This window comes from Lepus europaeus, chromosome 19 (genome assembly GCF_033115175.1).
Source record: "Lepus europaeus isolate LE1 chromosome 19, mLepTim1.pri, whole genome shotgun sequence".
Classification (NCBI taxonomy): Eukaryota; Metazoa; Chordata; class Mammalia; order Lagomorpha; family Leporidae; genus Lepus; species Lepus europaeus.
Window position 1 is genome coordinate 61,950,426 of NC_084845.1, and position 22,585 is coordinate 61,973,010.

At 40.5% G+C, this 22,585-nt stretch overlaps 1 protein-coding gene across 6 annotated transcripts in view; it reads left to right on the forward strand.

Moving 5' to 3' along the window:
• CNTNAP4 (contactin associated protein family member 4) overlaps positions 1-22,585 on the forward strand; it is a 291,034-nt gene that overhangs the window by 212,750 nt on the left and 55,699 nt on the right. For all 6 annotated transcript variants that reach the window (XM_062176397.1, XM_062176399.1, XM_062176403.1 and 3 more), the window contains 3 exons: positions 5,749-5,946; positions 10,155-10,311; positions 13,432-13,559. In XM_062176397.1, coding sequence (XP_062032381.1) covers positions 5,749-5,946; positions 10,155-10,311; positions 13,432-13,559 — 483 coding nt within the window. The remainder of the gene's footprint in view (positions 1-5,748; positions 5,947-10,154; positions 10,312-13,431; positions 13,560-22,585) is intronic.

A 22,585-nucleotide genomic window follows, 5' to 3' on the forward strand; every position in this document is an offset into this window, starting at 1 on the left:
AAGTTCACAGAGCAAGGCCTGGGTCTCTGAATTATTACCTCGTCCCTCATGGGAATCCAAAAGAGGAACTCCCAAGGCCATAGATGAGAAGGCTGCAGAGCGTAAGATTCCAAATAGCATAGTTATTCTTACTTTGGAGATTGCAGTAATAAAGCCTTCTTCATAGTGCTGAGGGCTAATACTGACTGTCATCACTCCGAGGCAGCCTTGTTTACAGCAAGTGTTGCTCCTCAGTGCTAGCCTCTGCTTTCCTCGACACAGCACTTCCAACCTGCGCCTACGGTCTTTATCGCATCCATCACCCTCAGTATTAAGCTGGAAGCAACACAAGCTTTGCAGCTCTGTTGCTTAAACAGCATGTTTTTTTTTTTTTCCTTTACACTGTTATCGCACTAAAAAGTAGCAGCCAACCTAAGGTAAATCAAGTGCTTAATTACTCAGTTGCTTTATTTACAATTCATATTAGACATCTCTTCAGGGAGAAGCCCTGATAGGCCCTAGCTACCATTCCATTTTTTAAACTTCATAGATTTTTCTGCCTGTTTCAGCTATCTCTTCTGATTCATTTCCCTGTATCTCCTTGCCTGACAATTCTCATTGCATCTAGTGAAGGATAATTTATAAAAAAAGTAAAATCATGACTCTCATGTGGATAAAAAGGTAAAAGCTAAAAAATGCATTTTAAAGATTTTGTTGGATACATTATTAATAAAGACATGGGTAAGATGTTACAACCAGTTCAAAAGAAAATCGGAAGAACAGCAACATCTACACATTAGGGATATTGAAATGAATATGCAAAGGAGACAACACTGGCTTCTTCCCCACTGGAGGAGCGAGGTCCATGGAACTTCTACAGGTAGAAGCTGCTGGTCTATAGTACTTGTTGGAAGGAAGCAATGCCTTTCTTTCTAAGAAAAAACAAAAGGAGACCCGTAAGTCTGCTTAGGCTTGGCTGTTGTGTCACACCCATACTCAGGACTTTTCCTGCACCGTTAGCTGGGCTTCGGTTAAAGGCTGATGAAACGTGTGTGCGTTGTGCAGATTTAGAGAACTGCTCTGGAGATTTGAAGGGCTGATCTTGCACAGATGTGCTTGGCCACTTTCCAAGAGGGATAGAAACCGAAGGGCTTGCACCTTCTCTCCTCAGAGCAGCCTTGTTTTGTGCAGAACCCAAGCCCTCTTCTCACTCTACGGAGGGGAGCCGCACGAGGAGGGACAGCTTCCCTCCGTAAGCGCCAAGGCTCCTCATTTAGAGGCCCCTGTCCTGTGCGTTGCTGGCTTGCAGCGGGGGTTGCTGTGGCACCCACTGCATCAGCCCATGGCAAGTTGGGGTGTGAAGAGTTGTCACTGCTCAGAATCTCTCTGACTACATGGCTCCTGACCCTAAGGCTCTCTCGGTCTGCTTCGGTGCAAAGATACACACAGCAGTATCTCAAGATATTCGTGGATAAAGAGGGAATACAAGATAATTTTTCATTCTCACACTTCTAGAGTTTTAATGACCTGTGATTATTTTAAAATTTGCGGTATTTGAGTGAAATTGACAACTTGTCATTTGATTATTGTCTATAACCCTTGCCTATATTCCTGCTGAAGTACGATCTTTTTTACTTTTTACATGTTAACCTCTTTAGTCAGTGGAACATTAAGCTTTTGATTATATTGTCAATTAAAAACATGTCATCTTAAAAATTAGAGAAAGGAAGGAAGGAACATAGGAAGGAAGGAAGGAAGCAAGGAAGGAAGGAGGGAAGGAAGGAAGGATATCATTATATTCTTAGAATTGTACCTATGAACTACATTGAATCTGTTGCCTATATAAAATCACATTAAAATGAGAGTTGATGAGAATTGTGTTGTAGTAATTATCATGTATTTACTGTGACTCCGAGAATCTAATGTATTAGTAAATTCCTTAAATAAAAAGATATCTTGGTGCAAAAATTTTTTAGATCTTTGCACACTTTTTTTCATAATATGCATCTTCCACAAACTTTTTAAGACACCCTTATATGCAAAATTTCAAGAAAGTTTACACTAAATTAAATTTCTTATTTTATTAGTTTTCATGAACTTTTTGGATTACCCTAATAGGTAGATAGGTGGTAGATGGATGGGTGTGGATATACTCTGTCTTTGTGACAAAAAACTTGTTGAGTTTTTTTTTTTTAATTAGTTATTTTCCTTTCATTGGACAGGAAAGGGGCAGAGAGGCACAGTGAGACAGAGGGAGATCTTCCATCTGCTGGTTCAGTCTCCCCATCAGCCAGAGTTAGCCCAGGCTGTAGTTAGGACCCCAGAATTCAACTCAGGTTTCAAAACGAAGGTTTCAGGGAGCCAAAGATGTGAGCCATCACCTGCTGCCTCACAGGGTCTGCATTCGTAGGAAGCTGAGTAGCTGAGACTCAAACCAGGCTCTCTGAAAGGGAATGTGGGTGCACCAAGCACTGTCTTAACTACTGAGCCAAGTACCTACCAGTAGCTTGTTAATTTGTAAGTGGGGTGACATCTTAGGCACTGTGCGCTTTCAGACTTGGCATTATTTTATAAGGCTATTAGTTATTTATAATTTATAGAGTTATAAAGTCACCCAAAAGCCATGAAAACTTCAGAGCCATGATATAGCCAGAATAAGATAACCTGGAAATTTGTGCTCTAATTTAGACAGTGCTTAGTTCTAATTCATTCATTCATCTATTTATCCCATCATTTCTTCAACACATATCTTCTACATGTTGTGCCAAGCCCATGCATAGGTGCTGGAGATCTGGTGGTTGGCATATCACAGACTATCACCGTTCTCATAATGGAAAAGACAAATCCCCAGATACTGAAGCAAAATTTGTGATGGAGTCTATATCTTTTGTGGTTGTTCTTTGTAGACGTGTGTGTGCAGAAACCTCAGCTAACACAGTCACATCTGAAAGGACAGCAAAGAGACTGTAGGTTGAGTGTGTTCAGATGTTCCCCCGTAAATCATACACACAAAATATGGCCCCTGGGTAGGGGATTACAATTTCCATTGTTCAAAATCAATGATGGTGATTTCATTGTGTCTGCTTTGCTCTGGACGTGGAGATGGTCTGATAAGGGTGGTGTCTGTTTAACCTCATAACTCACAGCACTTTGTGTCAGAAAAATAAAATCTCTCATAGATACTCTCATAATATTGGATAATAGTTCACAAGGCAGCATTTATAGGAGCAGCCCCTGAATGCTTCCATGCACTGGCTGAACTCCTAGAACATCTTGAAAACCCTCTGGGATCATGTGTTAGTGGGGACCCAATAGATGCTCAACCAAGGGGTAGCACATCTCAGTGTGACTGAGAGGCGTAGGGACCAAAAGGCTTCAGACAGATTTATCGTCCTGCACTTTGTGTAGCCAATAAACTAGAGTTGAGCTTCTTCATGCGTGCCATTGGTTTACCCCAAGATAAGGTGAGCAATAAAAGCACCATCCAGCAGAAGCTTGGCTGACAGATTGGCCTGGTTTCTAACAAACTTACACTTATAATAGCCATGGTTGAGTTGGCTAAAATTCCAGAGTCTTAGACCTATGTATTGCATAGTGCTGCCATTTTCTTTTCCAGATTTGGAAACAGGCTCAGGTGTTACCTGACTTTCCTAAGCTCAGATCTGTGCAAGAACTGCAACTCAGACCTCCTCCACTGTCCCGCTGTCCTCCTCCAAGCTCATTAGCTTGTAGACCATGTTCTTTTTGACAAAAGCATTCTACTGACAAAGCTCTGTGGCCAACAGACATGCAAGGGGGAAAGTGAAAATAACACTTCTTGTTTCACCCAAAAATAATGAAGGGAATAATGGGAGGCAGTAAAGCTGTCACTTTTGGCCTCTGCTTCATTTAGCCAGCCTCTCTGTTCAAAACTCTAATGCCTGGAGAGAGGCGGCTGTGACATTTTTCAAAGTATAACTCCTTGTCTTGTTTTGAATGTTGATCCATTTTCATGTATTAACTAAAAAAGGAGGGGTGAATTCTACCAACTGTTACTGTTTTCTTCCAATTTGGAGTATCTTTGACACACAAGAGTAATGTGATTTAACAGCAAATATTTAGTAGAGTTTTGACTACTTGCAATCTGTTTCTTACATGTTATATCGCAGGTCTTTTAATTAATTTGTTCTTGTTCCTGCATATATCATGGTAAATATAGTTTGAAGCTTAGTGCTGGGTGAGTTGAAGGATAGGTTCAATATGCCTATCTTCTGTTATTAACACTGTGGGATTCTTATTTTAATTCAGTGGTTTTAGTCATTGATAAAATGGAAATGTTTATGGACATTCAGATTCCAATAGTGATATTTCTAATGGATACTTTAATTTTTGTCTTAGTTGAGTTGTAGAGCTTTGGACAGAAGTGTTCAGTTCAAAAGAATAGCTTCCTACTGTATTACTTATTTATGCAGATCACATGCTACCAAAATAGATATTGGCAAATTTGATGTAAAAAGTTAGTTGTATTCATAATTAAATGTTGATTAAAGATACACACACACACACACATATTATACAATTTGACTTTCTTGTTTGCTGGTAAAATGAATATTTTAAAAAGATTCATTTATTTATTTGAAAAGTGGAGTCAGAGATAGATAGACAGAGAGAGATCTTCCATCTGCTGCTTCACTCCCCAAATGGCTGCAATAGTCAGGACTGGGCCAGGCCAAAGCCAGGAACCAAGAGCTTCATGTGGGTCTCCCACATGGGTGGCAAGGCCCAAGTTCTAGGGCCATCTTCTGCTACTTTTTGCAGGTATACTAGCAGGAGCTGGGTAAGAAGTGGAGCAGGTATACTTGAACCAGCACTCATACTGGCGTCACAGGTAGTAGTTTAACAGGCTGTACCACAATACCAGCCCCAAAATGAATAGCTTATAAGAGTAGAAAAATCATTGTTGGTGTCAGCATTGTGGCATGAATGGCGAAGCCACCATATGAGTGTGGCTACGTGTCCTGGCTGCTTCACTTCCAATCCAGCTTCCTGCTAATGGCCTGGGAAAAGCAGCACTAGTGGCCCAAGTGTTTGGGTCCCACCACCCATGTGGGAGATCTGGATGAAGCTCTTGGCTTGCACGTGGCCCATCCCTGGCCATTGCAACCATCTGGGGAGTGAACCAGGAAATAGAAGATCCCTTTTTCTCTGTCTCTTCCTCTCTCTATATAACTGCAACTTTCAAATAAAAAATAATAATTTTTTAAAAAATAAAAAATAAAAAATCTGCTTACATTATATAACATAAAATATGTCACTATTTATAATATGTACTTTTTTATATGTTGTAACTTCAGTGAACTCTCAGTACCTCAACAATCAATAGTGTTTTAGAATTGTAATAGCATTTTTTTTCCGAAAGGAAGGAAAATAAAATTATTATGCATCTTTAAAAGATAGGATATCAGAGTCAGTGAAATGTAATCTATTCCCAAAATTTAACAACCAGTTATGCTAATATTTTTCATCATAAATACTCTTACTAAATTCTATGAAAAGAGAAAATAAAATCTCTGCAGTGCATGGTAATAGTATACTTTTCTGGGAAAAGAATCAGTTTACTGAAGTTTAAATTTTTAAGACTCCATTTGTGTTGATTCTATCTCTCAGAGAGGTTTGATGACTAGAAGAATTTGACTCCGATGAGAGGTGATTTTGATTTTCTTTATTTATTTTAACTTTTGCAGACTAGTGATGGTCTCCTCTCTTTCTTCCCCCATTTCTGCATACAAGAAACTGCCTGGACCGTCATCCAGCACAATGGTTCTGACTTAACGAGAGTCAGAAACGCTCATCCAGAGAACCCACATGCTGGGTTTTTCGGGTACGTGGCCAGCATGGAGCAACTCCAGGCCACCATTAGCCGTGCGGAGCACTGCGAGCAGGAGGTTACTTACTACTGCAGGAAGTCCCGGCTCTCCAACAAGCAAGGTGAGTGAGGGAGGCGTCCACCAGGGTGCATGTGTCCCCAGCTTCCTGCTCCGGCAGCTCCTGGAGGTTTAATTTCGCCAAGGTGATGGAACACAGCGGCTAAGTGCCCGTGTCCTTAGCAAAGGTGCCACAGTCGGGAAATCACAGGGATGCTTTTGCCTAAAGAAAAGAGCAAGGTCAATTTGCACCGAGAGAGCTTGGCTCAAAGCCTTGATTGCTTCAGAGTCCCCTCCTGACCTTCCTCGGGTACGTCTACGGCGAGGGCTTCATTCTGATAGGTGCAGAATGCTCGGTATGTATCCCTGTAAAGGGCAGGTGACACATACGGCTTATTTTCATCATAGAAAAGAGCTAATAAAAATAGGACTGTGTTTTCTGAAAGGGATTCTATTTGCATGAATGGTTGACAGTTAGCCTCTGGGTAGAGCTGAAAATTAAAAAGGCTGCTAGTAACCCAGGTAAGTCCGTTGCTCAAGTAGAAATCAGAAAATCATCTTAACTGTTCCTGCTCTTGTACTGTTAGTAACCAGTCTGCTCCTAGAGTCTGCTTTTGGTTTTATGTTTTTTTCCCTTTAGAGCATCGAATTATGCCAGACTCTTTCCATTCCCACCACTTTTGCCTTAGAATAAGCTTTCAGGACCTAATTTTTGCGGTCACTGTATGCTCTTTTCCACCCTGGTTTGCCATCTCTTTATATGTCATAACCATCCATTAGGTGATCCAACTTATTAATCTCTATGAAGAAAATTCCCCTGTAAGAAACGCTGTCTCCATGGTGACACTTAGGCTCGTCGTGTGTGCCTTTGTGTTTCTTGTCTGTCCGTACCGACTCTTCTGCCTGGGCTCTGGAACCAGAGATTCTGAGCCCACCTGGCTTCTGCAGCTCCCACGTACTCCCAACACGCTGGCTTCGAGGAGCAGCGTTGCGATGTGTGTTCCTTTAGACATCAGCCAGGACTTGGAGCCATCTGCACAAGAAAGCCACTGTATCAGTGTTCACTCCTGTTTGTTGTCCTCGCAGGGTGGAGCTCCAGAGAGGGGGACAAGAATTTAAAAAGGAATGTCTCACCTGTGAATGTTATGTCACATGGGTCATGCACAGAAATGTTGAACCTTGGTATGTTGTTTGCAGCGCTCATTTTCAATTAAACTCCTTCTCCTGTTTACTCTCCACCCACTAAACACAGCCCCATTGTTTTCTCCCTGTGCCTGAGGTTCCCCACCCCCAGCACCTTGCCTTCTTCCTCCTCTTCCTTTTCATTCTCCTCTTTCCCGTCTTTCTTTTCAGAATGCTCTCTTTTGGTCTTGGACCTCTCTGTTCCCATCTTGTGTCCTCCTGGTACCCCAATCACATCTTCGAACAAGGACCAGACACTTGCAGTATAAAGAACATAGGGTTTACAATGGGGAGAAGGCAAAGTTCAAATTCCAAGTCTCAGCGACTTCTATAGCTCAATCTTTGATTCATGAAATGGATGGACACCGGATCTCATTTCTTATTGTTTCTTCTCTGAAATGCGGCCAATAATGTCAGCCTCACGGGGGTGCCATGATGTTGGGTGATGTCATACACACAAAGTACACGCACTGAGCCCCTCTCACTTGGGGCTGTCCATGGTACAGTGGTTTCTAGTTAACATACCCAGTTTACCACGGAACCAATGCTCATTGTTGTTCCATTCGTCTTGGAGTGTGAAAAACAAAACAATAAAAGATCAGCAAATCTAGAAGTGCCTTCCAGGAAGAATAAGAATGATAGTTACAGGAGGCTAAATGAATGCTGTGGAGCAAAGTGAATGAACTGAGTTGTTTATAAAAAGGGATGTGTGATATTGGTCTTTGGGGTCTGGCTTCTTTCACTCTGCTTAATGTCTTCTGCTTATTGATACGGTCACAAATAGGATTTCCTGCTTTTTAAATGATAAAAATGATATTCCATTGTGTATACATACCTGTTTTCTTCATCCACTCATCCGTCAGTGTACGCAGGTTAGTTCTGTTTATCGGCTGCCATGAACACGAGGGTGCAGCTGTCTGCCGGAGACAGCGGAGGACCGGGTACTGTGAAATCAGCCAGACATAAGCCAACACTGCACGATCCCATGCAGCTGAGAGGGCTTCAGAACGTCCTGGAGAGGTCGCAGTGTTTAGTTTTAAATTTTAATTATTTATTTGAAAGAAATAGAGGTACAGTCCGACAAAGAAAGAAAGAGCTTCTGTTCACTGGTTTTCCAAATGCCTTCTCTAGCTGGGTGTTGTGCTGGAGCCCGGAGTGAGGAATGCAGCGTAGGTCTCCCGGGTGGTCGGCAGAAACCCAGTCGCTTGAGTCGTCACTGCTGCCTGACAGGGTCTTCATTGTCAAGAAGCTGGAGTCCAGAGCCAGAGCCAAGTATGGAATCCCAGTTCTCCAGTACGGCATGTGGGCACCTTGGCTACTAGGCTAAATGCCCAGCTTCTGTTCAAACTCTTCAGTATGCTTCACAAAGTCTTGGGTGAACCCAAGGTGTTTGGCGTCTTTAAAACATCCAATGATTTCTATTTTCAAAAGAAGATAGGAAACTTAGATTTGAAAATATGGTTCAGTACCTAGGACTAATTTATTTCCCCTTTTATCTCTGAATACATAATGTTTAAAGGAATGTATCGAAATATATCTATTAAATGTTTCAAGCAGGTTTCATCTTCAAGTGATGTTAGTTATATAAGTAGGAAAGAGAATGAAGATCCTTGCCATTAATATCTTTATGCACAAACATACTTCCAATGGCATTTTTCTCTTTCTGTAAGGCCACCACAAAACACACCAAACACTGCAGTAAGGGAAAGAGTTTATTTGACAGAGGAAGTCTGACAGGTTAGAGGGAAGGGGTGTAGAAGCAAGAGGGTGTATGAGAAGCAGGTCCTATTGTGTCTTTGCCAGGGGGCGGGCAGGGAACTAGGAGTCCTGAATCCCATTAGAGTAGGGGTGGAGCTGACACCTGTGATTTGGCTATGGGGCTTAGGACCGAAGCCTACTCTACAAGATGGCGACGGGGGCCAGAGCCTAAGATGGCATCCAGGGCATAGATGGAGTCACAGATAAAATGGCACCATTTTACTAACACTTTCTTTTTGACATGGTTGCACTGTCTTGTGTAGCAATGTTGGGAGGGAGGTTATTAGCATCAGCAGAAGGGCTACATAATACTAAGTTAAAATGAGAAGTGACATTTGGAAAGAAGGGAAAATTAGTGAAAATTCTAGATTCTCAGTGGGGCTGATGGTGACAACTTAAAGATTTGAAAAATGACCAAGTACCTTTGAGGAGCTGAATGATTTGGTGTCACTTGCATTGTTTTCAAGCCTTGATCCTTCAAGGACTATGATTTTCTCTCTGTTCTGTGTCCTCACCCCCAAGACAGATCATCTGGGTGCCTTATCTCCCTCTCTAAAAGCTTTGCCTAAGCATCATGCCTGTTCTTTGCTCCAGTTTCTTGGCATCCTGCTTAGTCGCACTCTGTGAAGTAGCTGGTTGCTGAACATTTACTTTGGAAAGACATGCATTTGGCTAAAGCAAAGTTTATTTTTCCTTGAATGAAATATTTGCTCCAGGCATAAAGATTTTTCAGTGTTATTTCTGTATTCTCCAAATAAATGGCCAATATATTAAATGGAAGAGAAAATTCATACTTCCAAATAAATCTTAAACTATGACAAGGGAATGCCATATCATGCTAAATGTCTAATATCAGCTAGTATATTTGTAGCTAATAAATACATTAAAATAAAGCACTGACATTACATAGTGTTTCATAATGTTTTAATGAGCATTTTAGGATTCCAAATCAATTTTGCTTTGTTGTGCTAATTAATGAGGTGTATATTTTGATGCCGACTTGTTTTCAAAATTATTTCCGAGACATTGTCTATATGAACTACTACAATGCCTTCTTTTACTATCATGCTTAAATTAAATAGTAGGTGCAAATTTCTTTTCTACTTTAAGAAAAATATGTCAATCACATAAGCTGAAATAATAATTTCTTTAGAAAAAGATTTCTTAAAGAAATGTCATCAGTTCTAGTTTAGCATATCGTTATATCAAATCAAACTTGCTCTCCTTTCTTCTTTTATTCTTTTTAGTGCTTTAGGTAGAAAAGAAATTGTCCTGGAGTGCAAGGCAGAGAAGTATCTGGCAGGTGTCACATTTCTCACCCTTGTCTTTCAGGTGGAGTCCCTCTGAGCTGGTGGGTCGGTAGAACCAATGAAACACACACGTACTGGGGAGGTTCTGCGCCTGATGTTCACAAATGCACCTGTGGTTTAGAGGGAACCTGCATCGATTCTCAGTATCACTGCAATTGTGACGCTGACCGCAACGAATGGTGATTCTCATGTGATTTCTTAAATTAAGGAAGCAAAGTGTATATAAAGGCAGATGCTGAACAAGTTAGTACAGAGAACAAACTAGATAAATGCGTATTTTGATAAAATGTAGCATAATCAATCTAAAGCATTATGATCAGTGTCTTTTAAAATTATGTTTCCTTATAATGGACCAAAAGTTATGTAAATTTTATTTTTCTAGTATAATTAAATAGTGGAGTCAATTACATGGGATGTCAGTTATCATTAACTTTAAAATTATATATAGTTAGCCATTCTATTATTTTCAAAATGTAATCAACAAAACACATTTCCTAAATAATCTGCCTATAGAAACTTTAAACATAGCAGCTTAGAAGTTCTCACAATTATCTTAACAAGTTACTCTTATTTTTTAAAGGATCATTTTTTTAAAAGTGAATATCAGCAACACTTCAGAAATTTAAAAATTGGACTTAAAATATTCTTTTATGCAGAGAAGTTTTATGCGTATGTTTCATCTGTAAACATCTTGTGATACTGTATTTGGGGCTAGAGTTGGCATATTTGCTACTCTTATTATTTGTAAGGTGAAAATAGTTTTAAAGATTCATATTCACATTTTAGCATGTCATATGTTTATCTCACATTGCTAAGCATCTGGACTTTTGCAGAATTATCTTTTAAAAGTATTAATATTAATCTGACTATAAATATGATTGGTTTGGTTATAAAACGTACATTAACTCCAGTGATCAGTCTGCTGTTAAAGGAGTTCATTTCTCATTGTGATATCTCATGTATTTACTTGAAAAGACATCAAGATGATGTCATATGTTTGTTTTATATTTTATGTATATATACATATATAAACTTTGAATACTGTAAGATAAAATGTCTATTGGAGTCAGTATGGAGTCATGATTGAAATTTTAGTGTGATATTCTGGGTATAAAGAATATTGTCTCTCTTGCTCTAATTTTACAATTTCTATTCCCTTTGGTAGGCACCATTTTTTTTTCTTACTAATCTCACAAAAATGCCTACATGGTAATACTGTATTTTAAACTGTAGAGAAAATGGTAATAGAAATGCAAATTAGGACAGACATTGTGGAGACCAGAGTGGAGGTTCCTCAAAATCTGAAAATAGTTAGAGCATATGCCACATGACACAGACACTCCTCTTCTCAGTATGTAACTGAAGGAAATGAAATTGGCTTATGAAAGAGATGCCTGCACTCCCGCGTTCACTGAAGCACTATTCACAGTAGCCAACATTAGGAATTAACCTAAGTGTTCATTGCTATGTGAGTGGTTAAAGGAAATGTAGTTTAAATGTACAGTACACTGGAGTAGCTGCTGTAAGAAAGAATGAAATCCTGATATTTTAAGCAAAATATATGGAACTAGAAGTCTCTATGGCCACATATCCTCTCTTATATGTGGAAGTAACAAAAAAATGCTACTTGAACTTAAAATAGTGATTACTAGAGACTGAGAAGGGTAGGGAGATAACGGATAAAGAGAGGATTTATAATAGGAAATGGTCAGATAAAAATAATAAAATACACTCTTCTGCAGCACAGTGTTGTGCTGGGGGAACTACAGTCCACAGTCATGTATTGTATTCTACATGCAGAACTGGAAGAGAGGAGCTGATAGGCTCCAAACACCTAGGAAGGGTAAGGAAATGGGAACGCTAGTTGTCCAGTTTGGTCGTTTTTCACTCTGTGATTGTGTTGAAATGTTGCATTGTCTCCTATAAGAATGTACAAATATTTCCTGTTACAAATTAAAATTCAAAAGATAAGGAAAATGTTAGAAATTAGTAGGGCACTTAAAATAAGTTTACTATGACTAAGATCAATTAACAAATATATTAAAATACTATTATGTCAGAATAAAAATATGAAAGCATATGTCCAAATAAATGAACTCCAACTAAAATAAGAAAAAGCAGTTATTACAGACTCTGGGGCATTGATGTTTGAATTAGCAGACCAATACTTTGAAGAAACTATCATAAATACTTTTGAAGATTTCAAGGTAAAAATAATCACAATGAATGAACAGAGTACTTTAAGCATAAATAAGAGCTGAATTAAAGAACCAAATATTAATTTTAGAAGAGAAATGAAAAATTCTAATGGGAATTCTTCCGGGCAGAGAATCACAGCACCAGATAAAAACTCAGATCTTCAAGAAAGAATTCAAGAGCACTGCATATTGTAAAGTTGCTGGTAAATATAAAAGCCAGTTTTTATGTTCTCTTAATTTAAAATTGTCACATTTACTGCTTAATTGTATTGTGACATTTATAGCCAATGAATTTAAAATATATTACAACAGTAGCATGAAGAACAAGTATGTGAGTGTGTGTGCATGGGATATTAAATGAGTTATCCTATAGCAGCTACTGACATTTAATATTGTTATACAACATAAAAAATAAGTACACTGTGATAAACTAAGCATGCATTTTTAACACACAGGCCAACCATTAAAATATGGTGCACAGTACATTAAAGAAATATTAACCATTTGAAGAGGCAACTATATTCACCCTGATTGGACCAAAGCATACATGTAATGAAACATCATGTAGTACCCCATAAATATGTACATTTTTATATATCTATTAACATTTAAAAAGTTAAAAAGATATATTTCTAAACAGTGAGTAGATAAAATAAAATTGAATTTAAACAATGGAGTAAGCCAAGAGGAGACAGTGTAAGAGGAGCAAAATATGAAAAATCAAATGGGGAATAATATAATAAGAAAAAAAAAAGCAAAATGATGGAGCTAAAAATGCAGTATCAGTCATTTTGCTAAATGTTGATGGATTAAGCATTGCAGTCAAAAGGAAGGAAATGGTTGACTGAATTTAAAAATCCTCAACTATATTCTAATTTTAACATGAACTATGACTCATCTTCTAGACTTTAGCATCTACAAGAGACAAGAAAATGTCTCTATCTTTTCATTTGCCCAGATGAGCAATTAGAACTCTACCCTTTCACGTCTACCAACTTCGTTCCGATATCCTGGTTTTGAAATGCCACGATGGTTATTATTTGTTTTATGATTGTTGGTTGGAGTGATGTTTAGACTTTTGTTGTTGTTTCCGTTTTTTAGGACCAATGACACCGGATTCCTTTCTTACAAAGAACACCTGCCCGTCACTAGGATTGTGATCACAGACACAAACCGGCCACATTCAGAAGCTGCTTACAAGCTGGGACCTCTGCTCTGCCGGGGAGACAGTAAGTGGTCTCAGTGTGCTCTTCTCACCTCAGGAAGTCGAGTCCATAGACAGGAAGTGGTCACTGTTCTGTGGACATATCCCTGGGGAACCGTGTCACCGGACAGGAAGTGGTGAGAGTGTGCTGTGGTGTGGCTGTGCATCTCAGGGTATTCAGGGTGTTCAGTATCAAGTTCCCATCAGGCATAACTGATCAGAGTCCTATTGTGAAAACTCATAGGTAAGGTCTAAACTATTCTTTGTCAGTCAACAAACGAGTGTTTGCATGAAGTGCAAAGCCTGGGATAGATCCCATGATGGCAAACCTGTTAAGATTCTGAGAGAAGGAAACCACTGGGTATCTCAGTTTGATACATTAAATACATTCCAGGATGCCTTGGTTTCCGTCGTCATTCACATAGCAAAGCCTGAATACTACAAAAAATCATTAAGAATTCACATGCATCTCCTACTGTTAGAACTGGGGTGAAATTAGAGCTTCAATGACATCCAATGTTGATTGAACCAAGCATACTTCAACTTGTAATCTCATTTTTTTTCAGTTTGTATGGATGTTTATTTGTGTTTTATACTAATGGGACTTACTGCATTGTATGTTAAGTATATTAACACTCTAAACTAGACTTTTAAAATTCAGATATAATTCCACAATATACACAGGTATATAAATATATAGATATGCTGTGAGTGTGTGCTTTCATTGAGAAGTGAAATGAGCATGTGTATGCGTTCATAGATTGCTAACCTTTCTGAAATTAGTTCTGTTAGCTGCAGCTGTATTCATTATGCACACTTTTCATATTGCTAGAAGTTAACGTGGAAATGGAAATAGAAGAAATATTTGTTTACGTTAAAAGCATCCCCTGAAATAAAATTTTATTCTACAGTCTCCACAGAAGAAAGAGAAGTCTGGTAATTCAGTGGATTTAGAAAGATACATAGCAGAAATTGCTTGGTTAAAAAGCAAAGACGGTACTGCCTATAAAAAAATCATACACTTTGTAAAAAAACTGTCTCCCATTAATAGTCAGCATCTCCGATGTGTATCTTCTCTACTCCCTCTTCTGCCCGTAAGCTTCCATAACTGCATGAAGATGACATAGAATGCTTCATGGAGAGGACAAGTAAGTGCAGAGAAGAGGTTGTAAAGTTAAGATGCATCCATTGGGGTGTGATGGATTTTCATGGCTCTGGAGAAGCTCAGTGCATCTCACGCACCTTGTAGTGCCTGTTCTGAATTTAACCCTGCAGAGACCCAGGCTACCTTCCCTTGTCCTCAATTTCTCACAGTTCTTGGGAATTCATTTCTTTGACTGGAGTCACTACCAACTCTTTTCCTTATGGGTTTCTCTCCAAGACTTCCCGCCCTCACATTAAGCACACTGTCATTTCACTTGGACCAGTGATTCTCCGCCAAGCGGTCATGGCCGCTCCCCACATGTGGCCTGGAGACGAGGTGTGGAGATGCTTTGGGTTTTCACAGTTGTGGAGAGTAGGCTGCTCCTTGCCTCCCAGGGGAGAAGCCATGGCCGCTGCTGCATCTCCCGCAGTGTCTGAGATAGCCTTCTACCGTGAAGGAGAAACTGACCCACTGTGTCAGTGGTGCTGCCCTTGGGAACCTGGACCATTGACCTCTTCTGTTGATGGGCATTTAGAGGAAGGCAACACTGGCAGTAAAAATTTTCAGGCTGGTGCCGTGGCTTAACAGGCTAATCCTCCACCTTGCAGCGCCGGCACACCAGGTTCTAGTCTCGGTTAGGGCGCCGGATTCTGTCCCAGTTGCCCCTCTTCCAGGCCAGCTCTCTGCTATGGCCTGGGAGTGCAGTGGAGGATGGCCCTAGTCCTTGGGCCCTGCACCTGCATGGGAGACCAGGAGAAGCACCTGGCTCCTGGCTTCGGATCAGCACGATGCGCCGGCCGCGGTGGCCATTGGAGGGTGAACCAACGGCAAAAAGGAGGACCTTTCTCTCTGTCTCTCTCTCTCACTATCCACTCTGCCTGTCAAAAAAAAAAAAAAAAAAAGAAAGAATTTTCAAAGACTATCCATTATTTAGGGAGCTGCTAATTAACCTCTGACTTCCTAACTGAACAGTAATGGAGAAGTTGCCTTCTTGTCTCCTGCATCTACTTGTTAAGTTGGGTTCCTCTACACAAGAGGCCATAAGGGCTCTTTTCTGCATGGAGGGCTCTTTTTATTTCGGTCAGAACATCAATGGCTTTGGAACAACGAATGCTCCCTTTCTATGAATGGGAAATGTGTACCCTCTAAGCTGGGCAATCTGTATCCTTGACACACTTTCATTGTTTCCCCCGACTGGTATTACTCTCAAGATTCAGGGCATATGGGAACAGGTTCATGCACAGTGGACATTAGAAGCAGAGCAAAGGTATGTAGACAACATCCTGCAACATCAAGACTGAGTATTCAATAGTTTAAGGCTGAGAAATAACTCTCATGCTTCAACTGAGAGCCTGAAGATCAATTACAAACCTAAAGACCAATAGGGTGACCTTTGTAATAAGACAAAGAAAAATGAAGAATGCTTGGACTGGGCAACGGTTGGTGCAGGACTTAGAGAAAGGGATCCATTAAAGAGGTAAATTCAATACAAGTTAGTAGGAAGGTTAAAAATGGTCATGTTTTTTGAATAAAACTGTTGATGCTATCCATGGAGACAAGAGATTGAGACATTTTTTGGACAGAAAAATGCAAAGATGAGAACAAAAATATTTTTAAATGTTATCACACAAACTAGAAATGTTGGAAAATTTCTCTCTAGCCATATTTTTCAGGGGGAGATGAGAGAGGCTTTGGAAAAACAGCAGGACCAGTAAAAAACTAATATGAGACCTGGTGAGCTTATCTATAATTAATTGATATTGTCTTTCTCCAAATCCTTATTTCCATTTTGTTTTTAACATAGATGGATCTGAATTCTGTGTTACTGCTGCTATTTTTGGTGATGTCAGAAGTTGTAGATAACATAGATGTTTTATCAAAAATCTAAAAGATATGAATGGTAAAGTTGTCTTTCAAAGTTCTAGTGCATACACAAAACTTAGTATATCTCATTACCCATAATTAAGTTATTTGTGAAATGGAAATAAATCTTTTGAATAGGTATGTGAAAAGTAGGCAATAGGACTAAAATCTTATGCATAATAAAAACTAGGCAAATTAAGAAGAAATCTTCCTCAGTGTTTTAAAGGGCATCCATGAAAATCTGATCGCTAATGTGATGAAGAGTAGTCAAAGATTAATGCTTTTTCTCTGCGATCAGGTTCAAGGCAAGAATGTCTGCTCTTAGAACTCCTGGTGCACATAACATTGGTAGTCCTGGCACACATAAGAAGTCAATTAAATTCACAGAGGTCACAAGGGAACAAAATGTTTCTGTTCAGAAACATGAATAGAGATCAAATGACATATCAAATGACAAAAAAAGTTATAGGACATAAGATAACTATTTAAAAGTAAATAATACTTCTGTATATTAATGATAAAAACTTGATGTCACCGTGGATTCGTTCTAAGAGGAGGAGCGTGGTGGGGGCAAGAAGCACAGAGTCACCACACAGACCCTGGGAGTCGGGTGAAAGTGGGCCAGAGGTGAGCAGCTCGCAGACTCGTTTATTTCAGTTCGTACAGTAGCTTAAATAGCCAAGGCAGCCTATCCAGTGAGGGGGCGGTTTATGCCTTAACCAATCACAGTCTGTTGCCAGGCAGGCTCTGTTGCCAGGTAGGTTTCAGAGCCATTCCTGAGTAACTGACCCTTGCTTGCCAGCGGCCATCTTGGCATGGCCTTCTCATTCCACCACATTTCCCCCTTTTCGTTTATTTTTGAGCAATGGGTGGCATGATTTTTGGCCATACCATTGTTGACCCCGTTTCCATGTGGTCTCCGTATGCGGCTGTGCCTGTCTTAGGTTGTCCCCCAGGGGATCTTACCTGTCGTTGACTAACCAGTGCTCAAAACAGGAGCCCACAGGAGTGCTTGCTCAGATAGGGGTAGGAATGAGGAATAGTGGTAATCAGGAGTGGCGTGACCGCACACAGGCTGTGGGCCGTTTGAGTGGCTGACCAGAGCTAGTGGGGTATAAAGCAGTAACGGATGTGGCTATGGGCAGTTCCTCAGGGTAGGATGATAGGGCAGGTGCGTCCGCGAACAAGGCGGACTCTCAGTCTTGTTCAGTTGGTTCTGGTTGGCTGTCAGTTGCAGGCTTGATGTTTCTGGCTGATACCCAAATGGGCGGTCCCGCATTCTCTGGAAAGACACAAGCATATCCTCGACCCTTGGTTAGCAGAAGCCTTTTTACAGGCGTTGGAATCCAGGGCCTGAATTCTGCATCTGCTCCTACATTTACAGCAAACATGCAGGTGGGATGGGGTTTAGCGGCTCCCCTGAGAGCCTGGGGTTCCTGGGGACTGCCACAAACGTGGGGATCCTCACTGGGTGCGGATGGGATGACCTCACATGGGTCATTGCCCCGAGGTCGTCTAAGTTCATCCCACGGGTATTTGGGGGGTGGCTGACTAGGCATTGCTGCGCTGTCTGCTGTCATTTCATTTTCACTGCCGCAGCTCTTTCCCTAAGTCATCAACTGTTGCCTGTGAGGCAGTGGCCTGGAGTGACAGGCTCTTATCACTCACAGATTTATTATGTTTGGAAATCTGTGTGGATTTCTGAGAGGGGGTTATCTTTCCCATGTTTGAGCATGTAAGAGTGGCGCGCCATGCCAACTCTAGCCAAAGGAAAGACACTCACAGCACTGCTGCCATAACAAAGCAAATTCCTAGCACCTCCGCGGCTGATAGCATTATGCAGGGGTTCTCTACCTTAGACAAACAGATTGTACGTATATCCTGTGCTTAGTGGGGGACTTCCTTGATTCGTTAGGTCAAGGCCATATGCCCACACGGTGTCTCCGGAGCGTCACCTCTCTCGAGTGAGGGAAGATGACTTGGTTCTGAATTCTGGGATGATCAGTCCCTTATGTGAATTCGCCAGGCGAACTGAAAATAAAAGGAGGAGCTGAGAAGCGGCATACGCTTCTGGGCGGTGCGTGCCTAACCTGGGGTCACTTAGACCGAGGACAAGGACCAGGAAAGGGGCATAGGAGGGGGTTCTGTACCCACCTCACAGAACCGAACAGCACACAAAACACCGAGGGGCCTACTTGCCAAAATCAAGGGGGGACCTCGCCAAGTCTGTCACGCTGTCTCTCTCTCAGCCACGCTGGGCACCAGATGTTGCTGTTGATTTGTTCTGAGAAATTTAACAAATTTATCTTTTCAATTTACCTTTTACAGTAGCACTAATAATAAAATATCTGTAAGTATAACAAAATTATAAAACATAATGAGAAATAAAGAAGAGTTAACTCAGAAGACCATATTCATAGACTGAAAAATTTGATTCTGAGATGTGATTTTCCCAACTGACACGTTGATTGAATCAGGTCCTAATGAAAATCCAACAAGATTTTTCCCCCTTTTGTTTTATTTTTTATTAATTTTTTGTATATAGTTATGATTTTATTTATGAGAAGAATAAATGAAAATGATAAATGAAAAATCTCAGGCAGCTCAGCTGGCAGACCCATTCTTTAGGTGCTCCAAGCAGGGGTCCACTTTTCCATGGTGGGGGCCGAGGCCGCTGACTGGGGCCGGCAGGATGCAGCAGGCTCGCAGGAGGAACCTGGCAATCCTCCTGCTGAGCCCTTGCCAGCCCTTGCTCAGGACAGAGGCAGCTGCTGAGATCCCAGCCTCCTCAGGCTCTGCTGCTGGGACCTCTGGCACCACCAGGTCCCCGCTGCTCCTGGGGCAGGAGCTGGAAGGGGCGACCACGAGATGGGCTTGGGGGCTGATCTGGCACCAGGGCTCCTCTCCTCTTGCAGCCGTCCAGGGAGGGGAGAGGCAAGCAGGGGGGTAGTGGCGGTGGGCTCAGGCTCTGGCTAGGGTTTAGGCTCCGGCTCAGGCTCCATCTCCCTGTGGCTCCCTCCACAGCTCCCTGAGGTCTAAGTGACCCTGCAGCGACAGGGGCTCACTAGATGCCTGGCATGCCAGAAACACAGTGCCAAAGCTGCCCAGCCCAGGAGGGGCAGCACCTGGATCTCAGGCTGAGGGTGGCTTTGCCCTGGAAGTCCTCACAGCCTTCCATGATAATGTCCTTAAGTATTCTCTCTGATCTCCTCTCAAAGATTTCTGTGCACAGACACTAACTACTGAGCTACCTTCACTACAATACCTAAGAAAATAAATGGACAACAATGGGATTACCTGCTGATCTGACTGTGGTACCACTCTAGCTACACTAACGACACACAGTGGAAAGACTAAGAACTATCTAAACAAAACTGAAAACAAAAACCAGGAAAACTCCAAGAAAACAAACACTAAATAACTACCCTAACACTATGAAATCTAGCAATGCTGCCTAACTAAAGGTGGAGGGAGCCAAAAATGAAAAAAAAAAAAGTGGCAAAAAAAGACAAAATGGGCAAAGAAATAAATAAGTGGAAAAAAAACCCTAAAATAAAATGGGAAAAAGAAAACAAAATAGAACAAGAAACAAACAAAAATGCACACCAACACCAACAAGCATAAATGCTAGGATAGATGGGTCCAAGTCACACAGGTCACCACAATAGCTCCCTGGTAAGGTAGACAAAAACCTGGGCCAGGCAGCTGCTTTTACAGGCCTGTGGAATTCTGTAACCATAGGGCTCCTTATGAAGCCACAGTGTCTTGGCTTTCCATGCCAGAAGTGTTCTTGTGGGCTTTTCATCCAGACCAGAATGCCTTAAGTGTTGATTCTGAGGTCAGATTGCTACTTAAAGTGATTGTGATTCTATGAGTCTGCTGTGTGGACTACTTCCCATGTTGGGGCATTCACTCCTTTTTAATTCTATCATTATCACCACACACTTAATCCTATTTATATGATCACTTTAATACTTAATCCTATCTATATGATCACTTTAACACTTAAAATGGTATTATTACCAACCAGCTTAAGGGGATTTGGGGTCCAATGGCATACCCTTAGATGTGAGTCTGTAGGAATATATGCAGAGTGATACAGCTTTACAGTTACAAACTTCATACACCTCTTAATTACAGCTTTAAGAAAATGGTGATTCTTCCCACGTGCCCGAAGTCCTACCCATAGTCCCACCTTTTGTCTCCTCCCTCTCTTATTCCCATTCTTATTTTTCGCTAAAATATATTTTTAACTGACATTATATATATGTTTAACTCTCTGTTAAGTAAAGCTTTCAATAAATAGTATAAAAAAAAAAAAAACAAAAAAAGGCCTGTCTCTCAACAGTCAAGACAAGGGCTGTTCAAAGTCATTGTTTCTCAAAGTGTCGATTTCACTTCTACAGATTGTCTTTTAGATGCTCTGTTATGTTAGGAGAACATATGGTATTTGTCCCCTTGGGACTGATTTATTTCACAAAGTTTGATGTTTTACAGATTCATCCATTTTGTTGCAAATGACCAGATTTCATTTTTTTTTACCTGCTATGTAGTATTCCATGGTGTGCATATCCTACAGTTTGTTTATCGAATCTTCAGTTGATGGGCGCTTGGGATTCCATATCTTAGCTATTGTGAATTGAGCTGCAGTAAACAGGGAGGTCGAGATAACTCTTTCATATGCTGGTTTCATTTCCCTTGGGTAAATTCCCAGAAGTGGGATGGCTGGATCATATGGCAGGACTTTATTCAGATTTCATAGGTTTCTCCATACTTTCTTCCCTAGTGGCTTTACCAGTTTATATTCCCACCAACAGTTGCTTAGGGTACCTTTTTCCCCTACATCCTTGTCAGCATTTGTTTTTTGTTGATTTCTGTATGAAAGCCATTCTAACTGGGGTGAGGTGAAACTCATTGTGGTTTTGATTTCCGTTTCCCTGATGGCTAGTGATCCTTAGCATTTTTCATGTCTGTTGGCCCTTTGGATTTCTTCTTTTCAAAAATGCCTGTTTAAGTCCTTTGCCCATATCTTAACTGGATTTTTTGTTTTGTTGTTTTGGAGTTTGTTGATCACTTTGTATATTCTGATTATTAATCCTTCATCAATTGTGTAGTCTTCAAATAATTTATCCCATTCTGTTGGTTGATTCTTCACTTTCTTGAGTGTTTCTTTTGCAGTGCAGAAGCTTCTCAATTTGATGTAATCCCATTTGTTAATTTTGGCTTTGATTGCCTGTGCCTCTGGGGTCTTTTCCAAGAACTCTTTGCCTGTGCCAATATCTTGTAGGGTTTCTCCAATGTTCTCTAATAATTGGATGGTATTGGGTCATAGATTTAGGTCTTTGATCCATCTTGAGTATATTTTTGTATAAAATGTAAGGTAGGAATCTGGCTTCATACTCTGGCATGTGGAAATCCAGTTTTCCCAGCACCGTTTGTTGAAGAGACTGTCCTTGCTCCAGAGATTGGTTTTAGCTCCTTGGTCAAATATAAGCTGGTAGTAGATGCTTGTATTGATTTCTGGTGTTTCTATTCTGTTCTATTGGTCTATCCATCTGTTTTTGAACCAGTACCAGGCTGCCTTGATTATAACTGCCTTGTCGTGTATTTTAAAATCTAGTGTTGTGATGCCTCCAGCTTTGTTTTTGTTGTGTAAGATTGCTTTAGCTATTTGTAGTCTTCTGTGTTTCATATGAATTTCAGGATCATTTTTCTATATCTGAGAAGAATGTCTTTGGTATTTTGATTGGTGTCGCATTGAATCTATAAATTATTTTTTGAAGTATGGACATTTTGATGATATCGATTCTTACAAACCATGAATATAGGATTTTTTTCCATTTTTTGTATCTTCTATATTCTTTAATATTTTAGAATTCTCATCATAGAGAGATTTGACATCCTTTATTAAATTTATTCCAAGGTATTTGATTTATTTTTGTAGCCTTTGTGAATGTGATTGATCTTAGAAGTACTTTCTCAGCCATGCTCTTTTCTGTGTATACAAAGACTGTTGATTTTTGTGCATTGATGTTATATACTGC